Source organism: Mycteria americana, chromosome 6 (genome assembly GCF_035582795.1).
Source record: "Mycteria americana isolate JAX WOST 10 ecotype Jacksonville Zoo and Gardens chromosome 6, USCA_MyAme_1.0, whole genome shotgun sequence".
In the NCBI taxonomy this organism is placed as follows: Eukaryota; Metazoa; Chordata; class Aves; order Ciconiiformes; family Ciconiidae; genus Mycteria; species Mycteria americana.
This window is the reverse complement of record NC_134370.1, coordinates 56,904,002-56,922,926: the sequence shown is the minus strand read 5'-3', so window position 1 is coordinate 56,922,926 and position 18,925 is coordinate 56,904,002. Positions and strand designations below refer to the sequence as shown.

At 40.8% G+C, this 18,925-nt stretch overlaps 1 protein-coding gene across 8 annotated transcripts in view; it reads right to left on the bottom strand.

Moving 5' to 3' along the window:
- Positions 1-18,925, bottom strand: part of MYO5A (myosin VA) — a 103,152-nt gene that overhangs the window by 77,472 nt on the left and 6,755 nt on the right. For all 8 annotated transcript variants that reach the window (XM_075506016.1, XM_075506018.1, XM_075506021.1 and 5 more), the window contains exons 2-3: positions 5,312-5,422; positions 3,679-3,850 (exon numbers count right to left, since the gene is read on the bottom strand). In XM_075506016.1, coding sequence (XP_075362131.1) covers positions 3,679-3,850; positions 5,312-5,422 — 283 coding nt within the window. The remainder of the gene's footprint in view (positions 1-3,678; positions 3,851-5,311; positions 5,423-18,925) is intronic.

The window sequence follows — 18,925 nt, the reverse complement described above, 5'->3', positions numbered from 1 at the left end:
AAATAAACCCTTCAATTCAAAACAAGCAGCCCCATGGCAAGGCTCCAGCATACTAAATCATTTAACTTCGGTAGCGATCTGTAAAATCAACAAGTAACTACCATCTGGAAATATCCAAAACAAGTAAGTTAGGAATTATATGCTTTCTATGGAACTTTTAAATCAGCCTGTCTCACAGGACTATAATCCAGATTAATTTACATATAACTTCTCTTTATCTCCACTAAGTCATATTGCTGTTTTAAGAAATATCATGGGCCTTCCCAAATCAGATTTATGTGTGTTTTCATTCCTACAATTACACTAAATTAAACTCTGGCTACTCTTTTTGCCATTCTTCTTAGCTAATGCTTTTATCTTGAACGTAATCACCCATCTGTGGACAAACTGGATATTAATATAAATAATTTATTAAATTAAAGTTTTCTCTCCTGCACAGCAGGCAGCACTTTACACATCTGAACTAACCAGCAGTATTCACTGAGTTTTCATCACAGCCATAGCAGTATTTCCATGTAAACATTTGAATTTTCCTTTGTAACTTTTCAACTTCATTAATTCTTCATTTCATATTCCCAACAGTAAAGCAACATTATCAGTCACCTCTGAACTGCTGGTGAAAGGCTGACTTGAAATTAAGAAATCAGGAGGTTTTCTGTTTAAAAGTTTGGATTACTTCAAAGTGAAATTTTAAAGCATTTAATATCCATTTGACATATTACACTAAGGACAGCACGGCTGAATTAATTTCTAGTGCTGTGGACATCCATCCGTCCCAGTTCTAGTTCTGCTGGTTGAGAATAACGTTACCATAACTGTCTTGGTGGATTAAGGTGTTTTTAATCTCCTTTGGGCTAAATCAGCTGGGTTAGGTCAAACCACCTTCACGGGGTATTTAAACTAACCTGGCTAATGTGTGAATCAGATTAAGGAGGCAAATACAGTCCCTTCCGCAGGCAGAGCTCTAAAGCAATAATCTTGGCAGAGGGGAAGTAACTTGTACTCAGGACGGGAACTGATAGAGCGGTTTGAAAGATAAACGTCCGTGGCCAAAGGATCAGGTTTTTAGAGGCCAACACGCCAACTTTATTTTCCTTAGCTTCTAACATAACGTACATATGCCTACATCCCCAGCTAACAAATCCACAGCATACTGCATTCCTCAGGTCAGTTAGCATTAAACCTCCTTCACCCGCACTTTGACCACCGGGAACCCCCACGCTACTGGATCCATATGTTTCTAATAAACCCACACGCAGTTCCCAGAATGATCACTTGAGACTTGTTCGGAAGCAAAACAGCCGACCAAGCTCCGCCATCCCAGGCCCTTTGGCAGACCCATTCCACGAAGAGATAAAGGCCCTCCAGCCCTAGGACAAACTATAAAACCAGCCAAACCCACAACTAAAGCTGCGCACAAACACAGCAAAACAAAACTAGCGTACAGCACATTCCTTTTGAAAGCCTCTTAAGTGATGCTCAACACAGAGCTCGTTTGCAAGCAGCCGAAACACAAACCGGGCAGGCTGCCTTGTGGGAGGGGTATGGTGGTAGGCATCCCTACCTCGCAGGGATCAGTAGACACGGGACCACACAACTGAAGACTGAAAACCCCTTACAAGCTCAGGCCGTGAGACCCCAGTTGCACAAAAGCCCTTTCACAAAACGTCCCCCCATCAAGAGCTTTGCCGTGGGGGCAGTAGGGACAGAAACACAGACGACGTCTGAACTGGGGGAACTGAGGTGTTTTCCCAGTGCCGGGACCAGAACACGCACCCTCAGCAGGGGTTGCCCAGAGAGGCTGCGGTATCTCCATCACTGGAGATGCTCATATACTCGGATACTTTGACTGGTCCAGGCCTTGAGCAACCTGACCTAGTCAGACCCGTTTTAAGTAGGGAGCTCCACTGAAGACTTCCAGAGGTCCCTCCCAACCTAAATTATTCTGTGCCTCTAGTCATGCTCTGACTGCGTGATGGGATGAGACGTGGGTATGAATCATTTCCCACTCCTACGGGAACGAAGGCTGGCTGCAAGCAGAGGGAGGCAAAGTCTGATTCAGTCCCCCCTGGTCTGGACACTGCTGAGAGCAGGACTGGGAGCAGATGCACTTTGCTGAGCATCCGCAGATTAGGAATAGCCGGAGTGAGCAAAACGTGGTAGGACATTAAAGCCCGCAGTCTGGCCATCGCGACATGTTTAAAGTGCTGGTTGCCTTAGCACTCTGTACCCGTCCACACGGGTGGAGCTGTAACAGTGACCAGAAGAGGAAAATCTGACCCTTGGGGTACTCCATATACAGACCAGGACAGGACAAGGCCTTCAGCTGCAAAACACCAATTCCTGCTTCAGAGACCCGCAGTCACGACTAGCTGATGCCTGTCAAGGGCCACCTTGCAACATGACTTCCCTACTCTACAGTTTGCGAAGTAGCGCAAAGTACAATGAAATTATAAACAGCAAGTCAAATAGATGATGACATCAGGAAGGCCCAATATACTCTAGCATGCGATACCCAGAACTGGGACTGCCCTACAAAAGCCTGACTAGAGACAAAGTTAAATTGCATATTTAAAAATAAATCATGTGGTATGTTTTCTGCTGGCATAAACTGAGCTACAATGAATATGCAAATGCTAATTTGACTACACCTACTGGAAGAATGTGTCTTTGCCTTAACCAGACAATTATGAGGAGGAAATTTTCAATATCTGGTTTCTAGCAATCACATCATCATATTATATGTTTTGTTTTACTCAGCTTAAAAATGTAAAAAATCCACCAATGACTTAAATGTTTCTTATGCACTAACACGATATCCAAAGTACATATTTGAATATTTGAAAAATTTAAAAAGTTTTTTATAGTGAAAGGTTATATTAAAAGTTAGCGATGTATTTTGACTAAGCACTGAGATTTGAAAGAAACACATGCACATACAGAAAAAAGCCCAGAAGGATGAAATCTAAATTTTAAGCCAAAATTATCTCACAATGTTTCTTGAAAATAGACCACTCGGCTGCAATTTTGAACCTATGATGAACTGATCATTAAAGTAACTTCCCCCATTCTGGCCATCTGAAAAATATCACAGGCAATTACAACTTTGGGTAACCTCTACTGTGAGTTCAGTTTTAAAACCAAGACTGTTCATAATTGTGAACGGACAAGCATTGGCTCACGCACTGTAACAAATTCAGTCCTGCAGTGGCACTGATTGGAAAACATGAAAAAGAAAACTGGCATCTTCTGTACAGAGACAGAGGAGCTCAATGCAGAGGAAGGCAATAAATCCACCAAACAGCATGGGTAGCCTCCTGCACCTGGACCGTGTGAAGCTCTCCTCCAGCCCATGCCTATCTAAGGAAGCCTAAGGGGAACACCAACCAGCCAGGAATCCCATTGGCAAGCTAAAATTGCTGAATACACATTTTATAAACAGAGTCCATTGGGAAGCTAGAGGGATACAAAGCAAGTCAATCTTCTCTGAACCTTAATACTTTCAAGTCTATTTGATGCACTTAATGACCACAAACACAGGGACTTTCCTAAGAACAGCCCAACATGTCCTATCATTACATGATTTTAAGTTAAAAGCACGCATATCAATAATCAACTTTCCTTTTCCTGTCTACAGCATTCTCTGTAAAGATTATGGTACGAAAAGACAGTACTTGCCACAATAGGTATAGATTAGTTTAGAGTCTATAAATCGAACTTTGAGGTTGTGTAAAACAGCAGGTTCATGGAGATAACTGAGCGCTGTGAGGTCATTTTCACCAACAAGTATGTCAGGGTTTCTCAAGGGCGGGAGTTCCTTGGTCTTCGGATCTAGGCAATATTCTAGGTCCTGAAAATCAAATGGAAACGCATGCTGAAAGAGCTGGTGCTTAGGCTTCCTCATTCAGTTCCTCCAACCATTCTTCCCAGCAAAACATGCCCAAGTCACAAAAACACAATGCAAGATTTAAATTATCTGGTGATTTGATGGAGCAGTTCTTTCTCCAAAAACGGAATTTAAAATTTCCCAAAAGGGTTTTCTATATGCAACAGGCAACTATAAAGAGACATCAGCTTTTTCAACTATTGCTTAAGCAAACCCCTTTCTTTTGCTGCCAAATCTTTTTATTAAATAAAACAAAATATGTTATATCATATATCTAACTAGTTTTTCATATTATTTTCCTCTTGAGCAGAACAGACAGAGAAAGCAGATTATCATCAGTCTATAGCCAGCTTCATACACAGTAATAAGACACAAGAGTGTTGGCAGAACGCCATGAAGGACACATGAACTGAAAAAAATGCTACTTGCGATTTTTGCAAATATAAATTAATCTCTAATGTAGATGTTTTAATTGCATCTGTCTCTAGATCTAAAACTGCTTTATTTACCTGCTATTTTCTTGTCCCCACACAATGTGACTTAATTGGCAAACACCCCCATTCTGCTACATGCAATACTCAAGCGTGCAGCATCATCACACAGCCTGGAATATCGGGGGGGGATTAATCTTGTCACATTAAAAAGGTTGTACTCAGCTTGCCATATAAGAAATGTGAGTGAGTCAAAGACTGAAATGCATTCAAGTAAAATATTTTATTTAGAAGCTATTCTATATATATAATCTGTTCTTTTAACTTCATGGCTATGCAGGTCTCTACATGAAAGTAGGATCTAAGCTGGCCAGTGGTAAGAAGAAAAGAAATTAAAAATAAATATTTGACCAACTGCAGTAGATCTTTGTTTTCCATGAGAAGATCGGAGGGATCACCATCATTATATACTAAAATTAAATAACCATTTAAATGGCATGAAAAAAAATGAACAGGCCTTCACTAGAAGGTTGTGAGCTTTTCATAGACATGTCACCATTTCTCTATACCATATACAGCATCATTCTATTAATGCTCTTAATCCTTGCCCCTTTTTATCGTTATTAATCTTCTGCTGGTTATGCTCAACTTAAAAGTCACAATTCTCTATCTGCAACGCTGTTGTCACTGGAATATCAAACCAGGGTTATAGCTTTAACGGCATAAGTAGAAAAAGATGATGCAACTGAACGTAACAGGCAGTTGGATAAAAGCAACATGTTTTATTTTATTTTTTAAAATCAGACAAAATGGATTTTTGTAAATAAACAGTACAATTTGTCACACAAAAAAATACTACTCGAAGTCAGTGGACAAGAATAATTGCACGTACATAAATACGGATATATTTTGACAACACAACTTCCTATATTAGATACATCAGTCTCCAGTCAAGAGCAAGAACAATCAGCTTATGAACAATACGTAGACCTACCTTGCCCTCTTCAAGTCGAAGTTGGAGGACTTTATCTCCAGGTTTATAATCTTTGAGAAGTTCTGCTGACTTCCAGACCTCCTCTGGATCAGGGATCCAAACCCTGGCATACTGCAATACAAAAACAACAGCAAACCATCAGTGACTTTTTGTGCAGTATAGTTATATCATCCGTACACGTGGCACCAAAACTTTTTTTTCCTTTTTTTAAATACATGTTTAACAGCCAAACCCTTAAGCAAGAGACAAGTTAATTAGTACATCTGAGGTGAATAAGTTTTTCTACCTATGGATAAAAGGCTACACAAGCTTAATTTTATTGCCTACATGGAAAGAAAAGGGCATTTTCCATGCAAAATAATGTTCCAAGGTACACATTCAACGCTGAAAATCTACAAAGGAAAAAAATGTGTTTTCAGAGAGATCAAAAATTTGGCTATCAAAAAAATTTCTTGGAGAAACTCTTCTGAGCAGATTCTAAATGCATTTGCAACATAACATTATATAGCTTTTTTTTCCCCTAAGAGAACACTTTGGCACATCTGTGTTAATTCAGGCAAAGCTACCCGATCTCAAGTATTAAAAGCTCTTTCCTTTGTAGTTGCAAATAGGGCAAGTTTAAAATGGATTATCTCCAGAATGCCAAAAGAAAAAATCTGAAAAGCTTTGGTTGAAAAGGCCTCCAAATAATAGAAAAAAACCCAAACCGGCATTCCAGTTAATGACCATTTCCCCCCAAACTTTATTCATAAAAGTAACGCAGCACAAACATATGACTTGTTTTCAAAAACATAAAGAAGATTCGTATTTTTAAATGAGTAAAGATATAATGGTTATCTCATATTCAAGAATCAATTAAAGGTGTATGGAAACCATCTAGTTACTTATACAGTTGCATGTACATGCAAATACGTATATATGAAAACAGCTCTTGAGTAACACAAGGAAAAGGCTATGACATTTTTAATATAGTAAAGCTTCTAAACTGATGTTCTTGCAATGCTAGAGAGCACTGAGATCATCCCACACCCAGCACCTTTGCAAACAAAACAGCTTCTTGGCTTTAGAGGTGCAGCCATGTTGCAAATCCACTAAACTATTTCCAAATAACTGTAATGTATTTTTCAAACCACAGCATTTGATGGCAGAGAAAACTGCATTTGGTCATACAGCTTCATCACCTAATCTTACACAACTTATTTTTGTATAGATCTTCTGCCTCAAAGAGCGCTCAAGCTCCCCCCCTCCCCCCGCCTTATTAACCCAGTTTTCCCACTACTTAAAGTGAAGAACTTCTTGTTTCTACTAGGGATTTTTTGAAAGACCAAACTTCGTATTCCCTTCTTCTTGCAAGACAGGAGACGATAAAATGTGTCCAGCACAGGCAGGGTTGGGGAGTGAGACGCGAGGAGCCCCAGCCCCTGGCCCAGGAGAGGGCTACGCACCCTGCCTAGCTGGAGCCTGCCAGGGAGGCTCAGTGCCTGGGATTATTTCGAACTTCACAAAGCAATTTGCTTCCCACACCCAGGATGCTTGTCAAGAACAGCACGCGTGAGTAATTTACAACAGCCCAAATCAATGGCTTTTACCCGTAACACATTGCAGCCTTTAAAGCACTGCCGCTGCCTTCATCTAGAAGGCTCCGTAACTCCTGAAAAGCTTATGCCATACATGTAAACCAATTCTCTCTCTGAGTGAAAGGAGAAAAATAATGAAATAAAGAATTAAAAATCCGCTTTCATTGTTCCCACTACAGAATATGTTATGCTCCCACACCTGCTCTTTCTTCACCTTCACGGGATGTTTATGACAGCCCTAAGAATCTACTTTATACAAAGACAAGAAACTTTGTTCTTTGTAGTAAATATGTGGTTGTAGGGGTTTTTTTCTTTGAGCTTTATTAGTTTCATATATATTTGCTATTGTTTTCAGTACAAAAGTACAATATTACTATATTATTTACGTACCCTCTTCCCCAGTCCCCCAGAAGATATGAATATTGATGAACTATTTGAAAAATGAAAGATCCCCAAAACAATTCTTCAGTATGTGCTCTTGCCATTCACAGAGCACTGTATGTAACAGCAATGGAGGCCAACAAAACAGCAGTGGAGCAGCCGGGAAACGAAACTGGCAGCAGAAGCCATGGTTTGGGTGCTTGGATTTTTATTTGTTTGTTTTCAGCCCTGCTGTATCTACAACTCGCAGGCTAAGAAACCTCGTTTGAGTTAAAATGAAGGTGTGTGCTAACAAGCGTATGTGCCAATGCAAGTACAAACGTACTACAGAATAATTCCAAAATGATTAACCGGGACGTGACAACAGAGGTGCAGCATTAGAGTCAAGGAGGGCACTCCGGAGCAATGTCGTCTTTCCTTTCCACTTGGTTTTTAAACAAAGGATTCCCTGCAAAACTTCACAAACACACATATATCCAAACTTACCCCGATGCACCTGTTCACAGAACTCTCTTTCGTTAAACAACAAAAAAACCCAACTAAAAAATCAAAACCCTGCCAGAAAGCAGGGAAGTTTTTTAGTTTAACACAAAGATGCTCCAGTGTCAGGCACGGCTGAAGACCGAACGCGTACCACCCTTTGCCCAGGCTCCACACCCCCTGCCCCGCGACAGCAGCGGTTCCCCATCCCCAGTATTTCTGATGGGCTATTGCTTCCCTCTCACCACAGTAATTAACAGAAAGCAAAGTAAATGTAGTACGAAAGAGGAAAGCATTTAAATACTGTCTAGCAAAACAGGTTAGCAGGCTGGGCTCCTCTAGGCTACACAAAAAAAAGTTTCCTGATGTAAAAAAGGCAGCAGCCTTGTAAGACACAAATAGCGTTAACTTCAGGCAGCAAATGCTGCGTCGCAATTTCTAACTACGTGATCTATGCCAGCATGAAATAGGCACCTTTAATTTATTCAGCTGAAACTGTACATTTTCTACTGTCTAGAGAAGGGAAAGAGAAAGCAGAAAACAGATCACCATAGAAACTGGGTTACTACAGACAGCTGAACCTTCCACATGACATAACCTTACAGATATTAAAGTCATCCTATGAGCACTAAGCTGTAGCTTTTCATCTCTAGCATCACTGCCTAGCCTTAAATCCCTGCCAAAGAACACACCTGGTAAAAAGGACAGGTGGGAGGAAAGAGAGAGATGTTCCTAATTATAAGCATTGAATCATTTCACAACATTCTCACCTCATTAATTTAGCAGAATGATTTGCAAAATCAGGTTTTCATTCTATCTTACACATAATCAGTTGATGTTAAAATCCCATTGCTGCCTAGCCTTTAGTGGGATCGAACCCTATAGCAGAAAACAAAGCACCACCACCGGCAGAAACAGGACCAGGGCCTCTCTCTCGGGAAATACCTTACTCAAGTATGTCTACTATTCATCCCTCTTTATTTACTAGTATATAAAATCACGTTTATGACTACATTAAAATAAGACTAAAATACAACAAACTTCTAGAGACACTGATTTACAAATCAGCCTTCTAAAAAGGGAAGCAAATTCTAGCCTAAAAATGCACTGAAATGACAATAAAAATTATGGCAAGAAACAAATGAACTGTACTGAAATTGTGCCTCACTACGATCAATGAACATATTACTCTTTGCAATGGTTCAATGTAAGTTTTGAACCACCAGAATAAAACTGCTGATAGGGGAGATAACAGCATGATTTACTTAAGGAAAGGCAGTGAATGAAATTTTAGGTAAATATTGTTACCTTTCATGATAACCCAAGCTTATCGATAGCATCACCGATAGCATCACATTTCAGACCGATAGCATCACTTGCACTTTACATTTCAGTATTGATTTGGCTCTAATAAACTTAGCTTTGCTGTCCAGGTAATAATGTTGTACTTCCCCTGCACGTATGTTTCTGGCTCACCACTGATGGCTTCTTCCCGTCCTCATCGGAGACGCAGGACTGGAAGAGGCAAGGGGAGGCCGTGCAGCCCATCCTCCCACCCTACGTCAAAGCCACACCATCATGCTGGCACTCCGGGCTGGAGACAGCAGCCAGCTATCTCCAGCTGAGCATTCACAGGACCACCACTTACTCTAAACTGGTTTAAAAAAAATCAGAATGAAAATGCGAGGCACACAGATGAGATATCCTTGAATTCAGAAGGAAAACAAATAATTAAATGCATATTGGCAGGATTATATCAAAACTCAGTTTCTTGCCTAGACTCCCTTCCAGCCTCAGCAGACTGACGTAAAAACCCCACCACCTCCAAAATCACATGGAAGCGTGGAAACACCATACTTTGTTCAAGGGAAGACAAACTGGGCTGCTGAAAGGCAATGGCTTAGTGATCTCTATGTAGTGACTCTAAAAGAGTTCACAGCAGAAAAAAATACAGGGAGAAGTTTTCATTTTTCACTGGTGGGTCAGAAAGCTAGCTGTATTATCACAATTTTATATAATAAGGAAATATAATAGGAAATCACAGTATTCTCTCATACCTCATGATTTCATCTTAGATCACATGAAGGAATCAGCAGACTATAATAATTATCTATCAAATGAGACCATATGACTCACAAAGCCTCTCTTCTGAGATATTAACCTCCTGAAATACTAATTGACATTGCTGACAGAACGGAATTAGCAATGCAAGCGGCTCAGCACTCGCTTCAGCAGTCAAATAGTTTTCCACTTCCATTGCACAATCACAGATTCTGCAGAAGGAGATACAGCTATCTTCCCAGCTTAACAGCTCTTTCGGTAAGAGCTGAAAGAGTTCATGAAATGATCTACACCCTAAAAAGAAAAGGGGAAAAAAAAAAGGAAATTTCAACTCATAAAAAGCTGTCCCTAGTTTCTCAGCAAGATCCACCCATACAAGTGAACTTGTACAATTTTCACTTCAGCAGAGATCATCTATTTATTTACTTACAGCCTCAAAACCCACAGTCTTTCAGGTGTTAACCACGAAAAACTTTTGAGAGACCCTCTCTCTTTCAAGGATGACCTCATTTTTTGTTAGGAATAAAGCAGCTCGTTAATGTCTGGATCAAAGAGATACCATCAATTCTGGCAGCACCAGCTGAAGGAGCCAATGGAACAGCAACACATGGTAAAAGTCAAAGCTAAATTTGACCAAAAGCATTCAATGTGAACCTGTTGCTAACTGAACACGGCCACCTGGAGAGAGCAGGCTGCATTATTAGGCTGGAAAAAGAAAATTGTCGACGTTAGCAAGGCATAACTACAAAACAGAGTACAAAGTTGTACAAGTTCACACTGCCAAGTGTTGAACTTACCTATACAACATTCTAACTTATTAGAAAAGGAATTCCTGAGCTATGTGATTTCCTTGCATGGGGTTGCTCTGAAAACATAATTTGATGCTATTAGAATAATTTCCTTTCGGCTTTGTATTTTCCCTTATACTTGGCTCATGTGGCCACCACCATGGAGGATAATACTGAGCCTAGAAACACTTGAAACAGAAAAGTTTACCTTTTATATTAACAATGTAAGCAGATGCATGGCTGGGTGAGTAACAGGTCGAACACAAGTCTTAACTTGACCCACCTGGATCCCCTACAAAGACATCCTGATCACGCACGCACGAGCTGGGAAGAGGTCCCATTTCTTCCACTACTGAAAGCACTAAAATTTCTGCTATCCGACCTGCGATACACAGGCAGTCCCAAGGAAGCACCGTGCTTCTATTAACAAAGCGATGCTGCTGGTTGCAGTTCGAAAAGACAGACAAGACTTTACTCTCCTTTCATAAAAATGCAACTAACCAGGAGGGATTGGAAAGTAGAGCATTTCCATGACAAGCAGGCTGCTGCAAAACCTCTGACTGACTCATCTAAATCCTTCCTATGACGTGAGGGAAATGGCATCTTTAACGTTGCAAAAGAATCAAAACAGAAATTATCAGTTTTCTTAAAGGCAGTAGCATTTTCTGGGCATGGAGCGTATTTTCTGTCTTGTTGCTCAGCAACAGCCATTTATACACCTCTTGTACAGTTTAAGGCCTGATATTTAGCAGTATTAATTTAAAAAGACATTTATATCATGATATATAGTGGGGAAAATATATGTCAGAATTTGTATTAATGTTTTATCTGAAAAATAATCTCATATAGTTAGTTTACCTAACAGGAAGATCAGAAGTCCCGTGTTATCACATAAATCTCTGACTCGAGGGAATTCCCTGGCCGGCCACATGTGGAACTCCCAAACGGCGGCCAGGGGCCAGTGGTGACCCAGGCTCTGAGCTACACCCTAAGACACCACCACCACGAGCTTGCGTACGACTGACACGGGGTTCGCACATTTGGGTGAAAGCGTCTCCAGCCCTCAAGGTTAGGCAGGTAAGGCACCGTGTCCTTCACCACACGCAAGGAAACTACTCCAATCGCAGCTCAATGAAAAAGAATCTGTTGTACTTGAGTATTTCATCTGCTGTATAAATATGCACTACATTTGAATCCTAAGGATATAAAAGTTTGAGGCTTTTTTTTTTTCTTCTTTTAAGCATTTTTATAAGGCATTCTGTGTATTTAGGGCCTGGTGACTTGTCACACCAAAAACAATTTGTACGTTGTTTGCCAAACACGCCTTCATTGTACAAGGTACAATAAAAAACTATCAGCATCCCACAAAGAATCACTGCAGCAAGATTTACATCTTCAGCCACTGGGAAAATGTCCGTTGACTTACATTTACCTGAAACGTCACCTTACTTCGAAGCGATGCAAAAAAAGCTAAATCCCAAACACAGGATATATATATATGCTACTACAGGCAAATTTGATCAGTAAACAGAAATGTAATTTTTTTCATTTCTTTAAATATTACAATTATTAGCAACCTCTCCACTGAAATTCAGAGAAAATTATCACCTGCAAATCTACATACTGGGCCTGACATCAAGGCCAGAAAAGTCAGTGTTTTACTTTAAACTACCAAATCGACCAAAGAACAATTATATCCCCAGCTTGTAGTTGATATGATTTTTATAAGAAAGATTTTTAAGGAGTTAAAACACGTGAAATGCTTAAAAGTTGTGAATTTTCTTCGTCGCTAAAAACACAGCTTTCTACATTTTATGTTGGTTGTACTTGACCTTCCCTTCAAAATGTCGTACAGAGGGAGACAGACCTGGTTTATACTCAGCCATTAGTAACCCAGACAATACTTCAGCTGTCAAAATGTTGCCCATTCACCCCCCTAAGCTGCTGCACACAGGAACGGCATTTGCCAGCTCCTGTTGTATTTCACAGGCCCCCTTTCACACAGGCTCTTCTCCATCCTCCCCAAGCAGCCACCGTTACAGTCTTGTGCTCCGTGACTTCCTACGCAGCTTGGGATGCCGGTAGCACCCGCTGCTGAAAACCACTGCACGGTGATGGGAAGTCACATGCGACACCGCTTGCATACATGATGAATTTGCCCACATGACGCTTCCAACAAGGCTTAATTAAGGCTGTATTGTCAATCACAGAAAAATAAAACATGTTTCACAAAGTGCCACACAAAGACTGGGACAGACACTGGCCTGGCCAGTGTGTTAAAAGGACAAAAGCGTAGCTAGGTCCCTCCCCACGTCCCCGCTGCCACCACGAGCCTGCCCAGGACGACAAGGAGCGACGGCCCTGCACCACTGCGCCTGCGGCTCCGCACCTCCCATCCGCCTACGGGACCCCTCATACACCACCAGGCATCAGCAAACCTACAGCCTAACAACCCGGGAAACAGCAGCGCTGCTATCTTACCTGCTGCAGTATGCTATTCTCATTTCATCCAACACACTTCTCAAGAAATGTTCATTTAAAGTAAATCAGGGTTAAAAAAAACGTATTCGAAGAAAAATCAATGTTAAAGAAAATTTTGCGTTTGAAACAGTTTTGATTTTTAGACCTGCCAAAGGAATGAACGCAGCTCTGAAAGATCTTCAAAAAAGACGGCAATTACAGCTAGATCAAGACCACCAATGTTTTGGTCACTACTTGAGACACAAAACAGCTGAATAACCACAATAAGATCAGCAAAAACATTGAGCAGAATTGTGACGCCTACCCCAGACTGAGCGACAGGAAAATACTCTGACTCATGTAAAACTTCATTTGGGGTCATACCCACACAGAGAGGCATACACTGTATTGCATTTCGATCCATACCACCAAAACGAAGGCCAACACTGAATTATATGCTAGTGATTTCAAAAAGAAGCTAATTATAAGTCTGCCTTAAAACACCTAATTCATCCAACCTGAAAAACATGTTACAAGAGTTGTCGAAGAGTGGCCACAAGAAATTTAAGAGCAAATGAAACAACTACAGCCATCCCCTGAATATTAAGCTAATGAGACTTGTGAGCTAATGAGCTAATGAAACTCTTTCTTCAATGTTGCATTGAAGAAAGAGTTTTAGGAAAAGGATGCATGATTTCACGTTTGTGTGCTTACAGTGAATGTTGTGGGTATATTACGAAAATACTTCAATTCAAAAATTTTTAAAAAGCCAATACTTAAGTAATACACAAAAAAAAAAAAATTCAACATGTCATGATTAACTTCATGGGTGCCTGAATTTAATACCCAAGAAAACAAATACTATAAGGCCAAACAAAACAAGTGGTTGTAGGATTTTGTTTTAACATGAAGATGATGCAAGCCATAATATAGACTTCACAGCATAATTAACTAAATGCTGAAATGAGTATTATTTCCGGACCACTGGTACAAATTCAGTCAAGACCCTCATGTTTTTTATGTATTTTTACATGCTGATGCCACGCAATGAAACGTCGATTTCATTTTCTCAAGTTCTTAAATGGATTTAAGATCTTACAGAAGCTTTTTATGATTATTTTCCCCAAAGTTTCTAGAAACCTCACCCGTAGGAGGCAGGATACCGGAATCGTTTCTCGCAACACGCAGCGCAGCCCAGGCTTTGCCCGGGGACCGAAAGGGCTGAGCGCGCTGGCTGCAGCTGGGCGCCCGTCCTGCGCCCAGGCACGCAGAAAGAGGAAGCGCTGTCTTTTGTCTCAGGGTCTCTGCTTCAGCGCAGAGCCATCTGCACCACTGCCGTGAGATTATTCGGTGCATCCAGCACTTGCTTAGGCAGGAAGGGAAAATAAAGGGCTGTACTGATCAGAGAGATGCACCGCGCCGTGCCATGCTACAGCGCTGGCGTTTGAAACAAGAAGTTATTGAGAAAAAAGTAGTGGAGCCATAATTGATCACCTAGCTCACAGAGGTGAAATAAGAGAAGGCTAAATTTTCTGATATCTGTAAAACATCTGGAGTATGGACAATTGCTGATTTAACTGTGAAAGCTTAATTTAAAAGTTAAAAATGAAAGGAAAGATATTTGGCATAAACTTTGATAATAGAGAAGGCTGTACTTTTCTGAGTATCTTTCTGTAAAGTTGAGCTCAAGTCCAAACAGCATTCTTTTGTTTTTACTTAATCCTAGCCCTCCCAAAAAGTCACACTGAAAGTAAAACACCTGCTTGAGGTTCTAAAAATACAAAATCAACCAGTTGTTTTCTGTTAGAACGACACAGAAGCCCCAGGCTGAGATGTAGTTACATCATTAAAACAGAGCTTTTACTGACTTAGCTTGAGTTATTCAGGGAAAACTAGTTTTACTGAGCTAACCCAGAACATAACTCTGTCATTATGGTCAAGTCCACACCACAGACACCTTTCTGCCATATTATAACAGCAACCTGACATCAGTGAAGCACATCTAACGAAGCTATATTTAGTCCCACCATTTCTTCATGGGAAATTAGCAGTAAGTCCCCATGCAAGGAAACCAGAATGACCTGGCAAGCTCTAACTTAAAACCAGCGAGCAGAGTTAAACCTCCCGAAGGGCCTCCACAAGCATCGGTCAGGGGAAGCTGTGAAAGCAGAACTAGGGTTAACGGCCACAGCGTCGCTCTCAGAAACTCCCCGGCGAGAGCGGCTGCGCTTCTTCCCCTGCGACCGTCAGCCCTGCCCTAGCAAACCCCCAAGGAAAAGCCTGCACAGGAGCCGCTGGGTGCAGCAGGGCTGCGCTGGCTGCGAGCACCGCTGGGACCCCCGCGCTGCCTGGCCCAGCCCGTTTCATTAGTGCAATTCTAACCCTGATCAGCACGAGAAATTACGGCAAACACCTCCGTGTTGGAGAGGGGAGCGAAATTAAAACCTTTCACACTAGTTGGAAATTGTATACCATACCTAGCCCTAGAGAAACTATTCCACTACTTTTCTCTACAAGTGTTATCCATTTGATTGTTTGCAAAAAGTTTATATTGCCTTTGTATTTCCAATACACAAGATTGTCACAAGGAAGAAGTGCACTCTGACATCAAATTCTAACAACTTCTGCAAATGCTTCTCCTCACATAAGATTTTTCTAAGACAGACAATGTCCTAAACAATGAAATTATTGTCTGGCATGTCTGAAAAAGTCTTCTTTATACATCTCCAGATCATAAGTCAAAACTATACTTACTTTAAACCTTTATTACCAAACTATTATACTAATAAGTTATTATATGCTTGGCTGTACAGCCTTCACCTATGTTAAAACCAAGAAAACAACCAAACGTCATTCTACTTACTTTAACATACATATAGTCTAAACCATCTACTTCCATCCCGTATCTCTTGTAACACAGACTTTCAGCACTTTCAGAGGCAGTTGGTGTTTCCTTTCCAGGCAAAATAGGCTCAATCTCCATGGAAAATATTTCCATATTTCTTGTATTGGTGTACACTAACTCATAAGGCAACTGGGGAATCTCTCTCTGGTTTCCTCAGCAAAACAACTGAGGTCATCTGCTTTAAAGATACTTATGAATAACCCATGGAGTCTGCAGAGTGTAACGTGTGACAAGCCATGTTGGGGCAATGAATTCCTGCATTGTTAGGCCGACTCATAGTATTTTCAGTTTATTTCTCTGGCTCTACAAAGAGCAAGAGTGTCCTCCTGTAAATCACAAAGTAATTGCAAAATTCTCTTGTCTTGTGATAATCAAATGGAAGAACTCAAAGACACCGCTGGTAATTGCAGCAAGACTTCATGATTTTTCATATCCATTTACAAAAAAGAGACTGTATCGATATGAAAGTCACTCAGATGAGGAGTCTTTGTTCTTCTATATTTAGGACTGTCAAGCTAGAAATGTGCAGTTTACCTCTAACCACACAGCAATCTTAGGAAACTTGACACAACAAGTCATATGTCGTATTTCCCCCCTGTGTTAACTACTGTAAAGACAGAATGAGTGCTCTTCAAAGCAACAATGCTTTAGCCTTTACATTTAATTTTAAAGCGAGGGCTCTCATCAGACCACAGTGTAAGTAAGTAGCCTGGAAGAGTCTGCTCTTAACCATCCCCACTGTCTCCTAAGAGCTAAATAAACTCAACAAGCCACTTCTGCTAATTACCGGTGGCAGCTTTTATTCTATGTGAATTACCCTGAGAGCCTTACCTACAGCCACACCTGAAGCAGGGTTAAAAGGCAAAGATGAAGACTCGATGAGTAACAAGGGAAATGCAACAGCTTTCAAGATGTTCAGAAAATAACCACAACTTTCACCAAACAGCATGGAAGTAACAGGCTCGAAGACGACCCTGCAGGCACTGCTGCATTCTGCATTCCTGACTGCTTCTCCTGCAGTTTAATCTTCATACTGCTCCCTCAGACTGTTCATCAGCATGGTGGCTTCTCATTCCTACTTGCTTATTTGATGTTAGGCTTGTACCTTCTTCTCCCTTAACATTTTAAGAAGCTTTACCCCAGCCTTGAGTACCTCCATGCCATTATTATTCAGGGAAAGATCTGTGACAATTCTTGCTATTGTTCCCCATTAACAGGCCAAAGAAATTAAATCCATGCCACTAAGGAGAACAGATGGTGTAAAGACACAAGATCTCTGCTTTTGTAAGTAATCCATTTTCTCCTTCTTCAGAATACGCATTAAAATTCACAGATACTCACATTAAAAGTTGGGTCAACATCTGCAATCCACAGACGTTCAGTAGGACTGAAGTCTTTAAACTTTATTAGTAGTGCCTAATGTTTCCTGTGCTTAACTTCCAGCTGCTTAATGCCCAGATTTCAGGGCACTCCTCTAACGTAATTGCACCAAGTACTTGTCCCTCTTTTTAAAAACCAACAAACAAACAAAAAACGCACACACGCAAAAAAACCCACAAACCTTTTAGCCAGCACTGATCTCTTCTTTACATTTGATTTGTATAGAAATAGACTTAGATAGAAATAAAACTACTAAATACTGCACTTAACTGAGAACAGGCAGCAAAGCAGCTATATTGTGACAGAAAAGGCGTGGGTTATGACCCAGATGGCCAGGAACAGGAAGACCCCAAAATCCTCAAGATCATCAGCTCGATAACTCCGGTGCTTTTCACATGTGTGGAGGGCTGGGCAGTTCAGGTTATCCATCTCACTCGGTATTTCACGTTAGGCTGCTGCCTGTAGCAAACTGAGAAAGTAGGCTATGCTAAAAGATGATGAGCAGAACCATTATCTCCCTGAGATGGTGGGGGTCCTGAAAGCACAAGCTACTCCTGAAAATACACTCTTGCTACTAAATATTAAAATTGGGGTTTAAGTATACAGGTCCTAACTTACTGCAACACTGCATACACAGAGCTTAACACAAAGAACTTGACAAGATGACAAGACAACATCCCTAGGATATGTTTTCATTTGTTTTCCTGCACAAATTATGCTGAGCAGGTACACGACAGCGAAGTTATTTCCCTGCAATAAGAGGAAATAGAGAATAAAAGGCCCAATCTTTCAGATTTACATGCTTGATTTCAAAGCATAAAATTAAGCAATGCGATTACTCACACGGAATGAAGATAAATCTTTGCAGGATCAGGCTTAAGCAAACGCAGCATTAAGCAAAGCCAAGCAACACTGAGAAGGAGAAGGAAATGATGCAGTCCTAAGCAAAGGGTGGCACAGAGCGTGGCACTGGCACGGGCATGAAAGTGCTGTTCTCTGCCAGGAAAGTCACTAAAAGCCTTGCTATTAGCGTTGGTAAACGAGGCCGTAGCAACCCAATCATACAACTCTCCATCCTGGATGCAGCTCAAAAGTAAAGCCAACACAAGGAAAATGTTACTCTACAAAGAGCCTTTGAATTCAACAGTTTGAATTTTCTCGATCTCCCATGACCTTTAGATAACGGGTTTAATTTTGTGCCTAATGCATTTCTACTTACTTAAAAGTTTCAATACTAATTTAAACCAATCAAACTCTTAGGAGCATCATCCCCAAAACAAAAACATACATCTGTTGTGGTGTATCATGAGCAGGGTTATGGTCTATGAAAATAACTTAAGCAGAAACATACAGTTTGAGGAAAAAGTCAAAGTCTTTTGACTGACTTGACATTGCGTTGACATTTTCAACATGATGAAAATTTCCAAGAACCATGGGTTTATTCTGACCCTAAGACAGTATTTTCTGCAACAAGAACCACCTGTTATTAAGGGAAAATAGGAAGTTCTTCCTTGCTATTTCAGCACCAGAGAAGACAAGCAGCAGGTGCACACTGCTGCTTCAACTTGTTCAAGTCATTTGC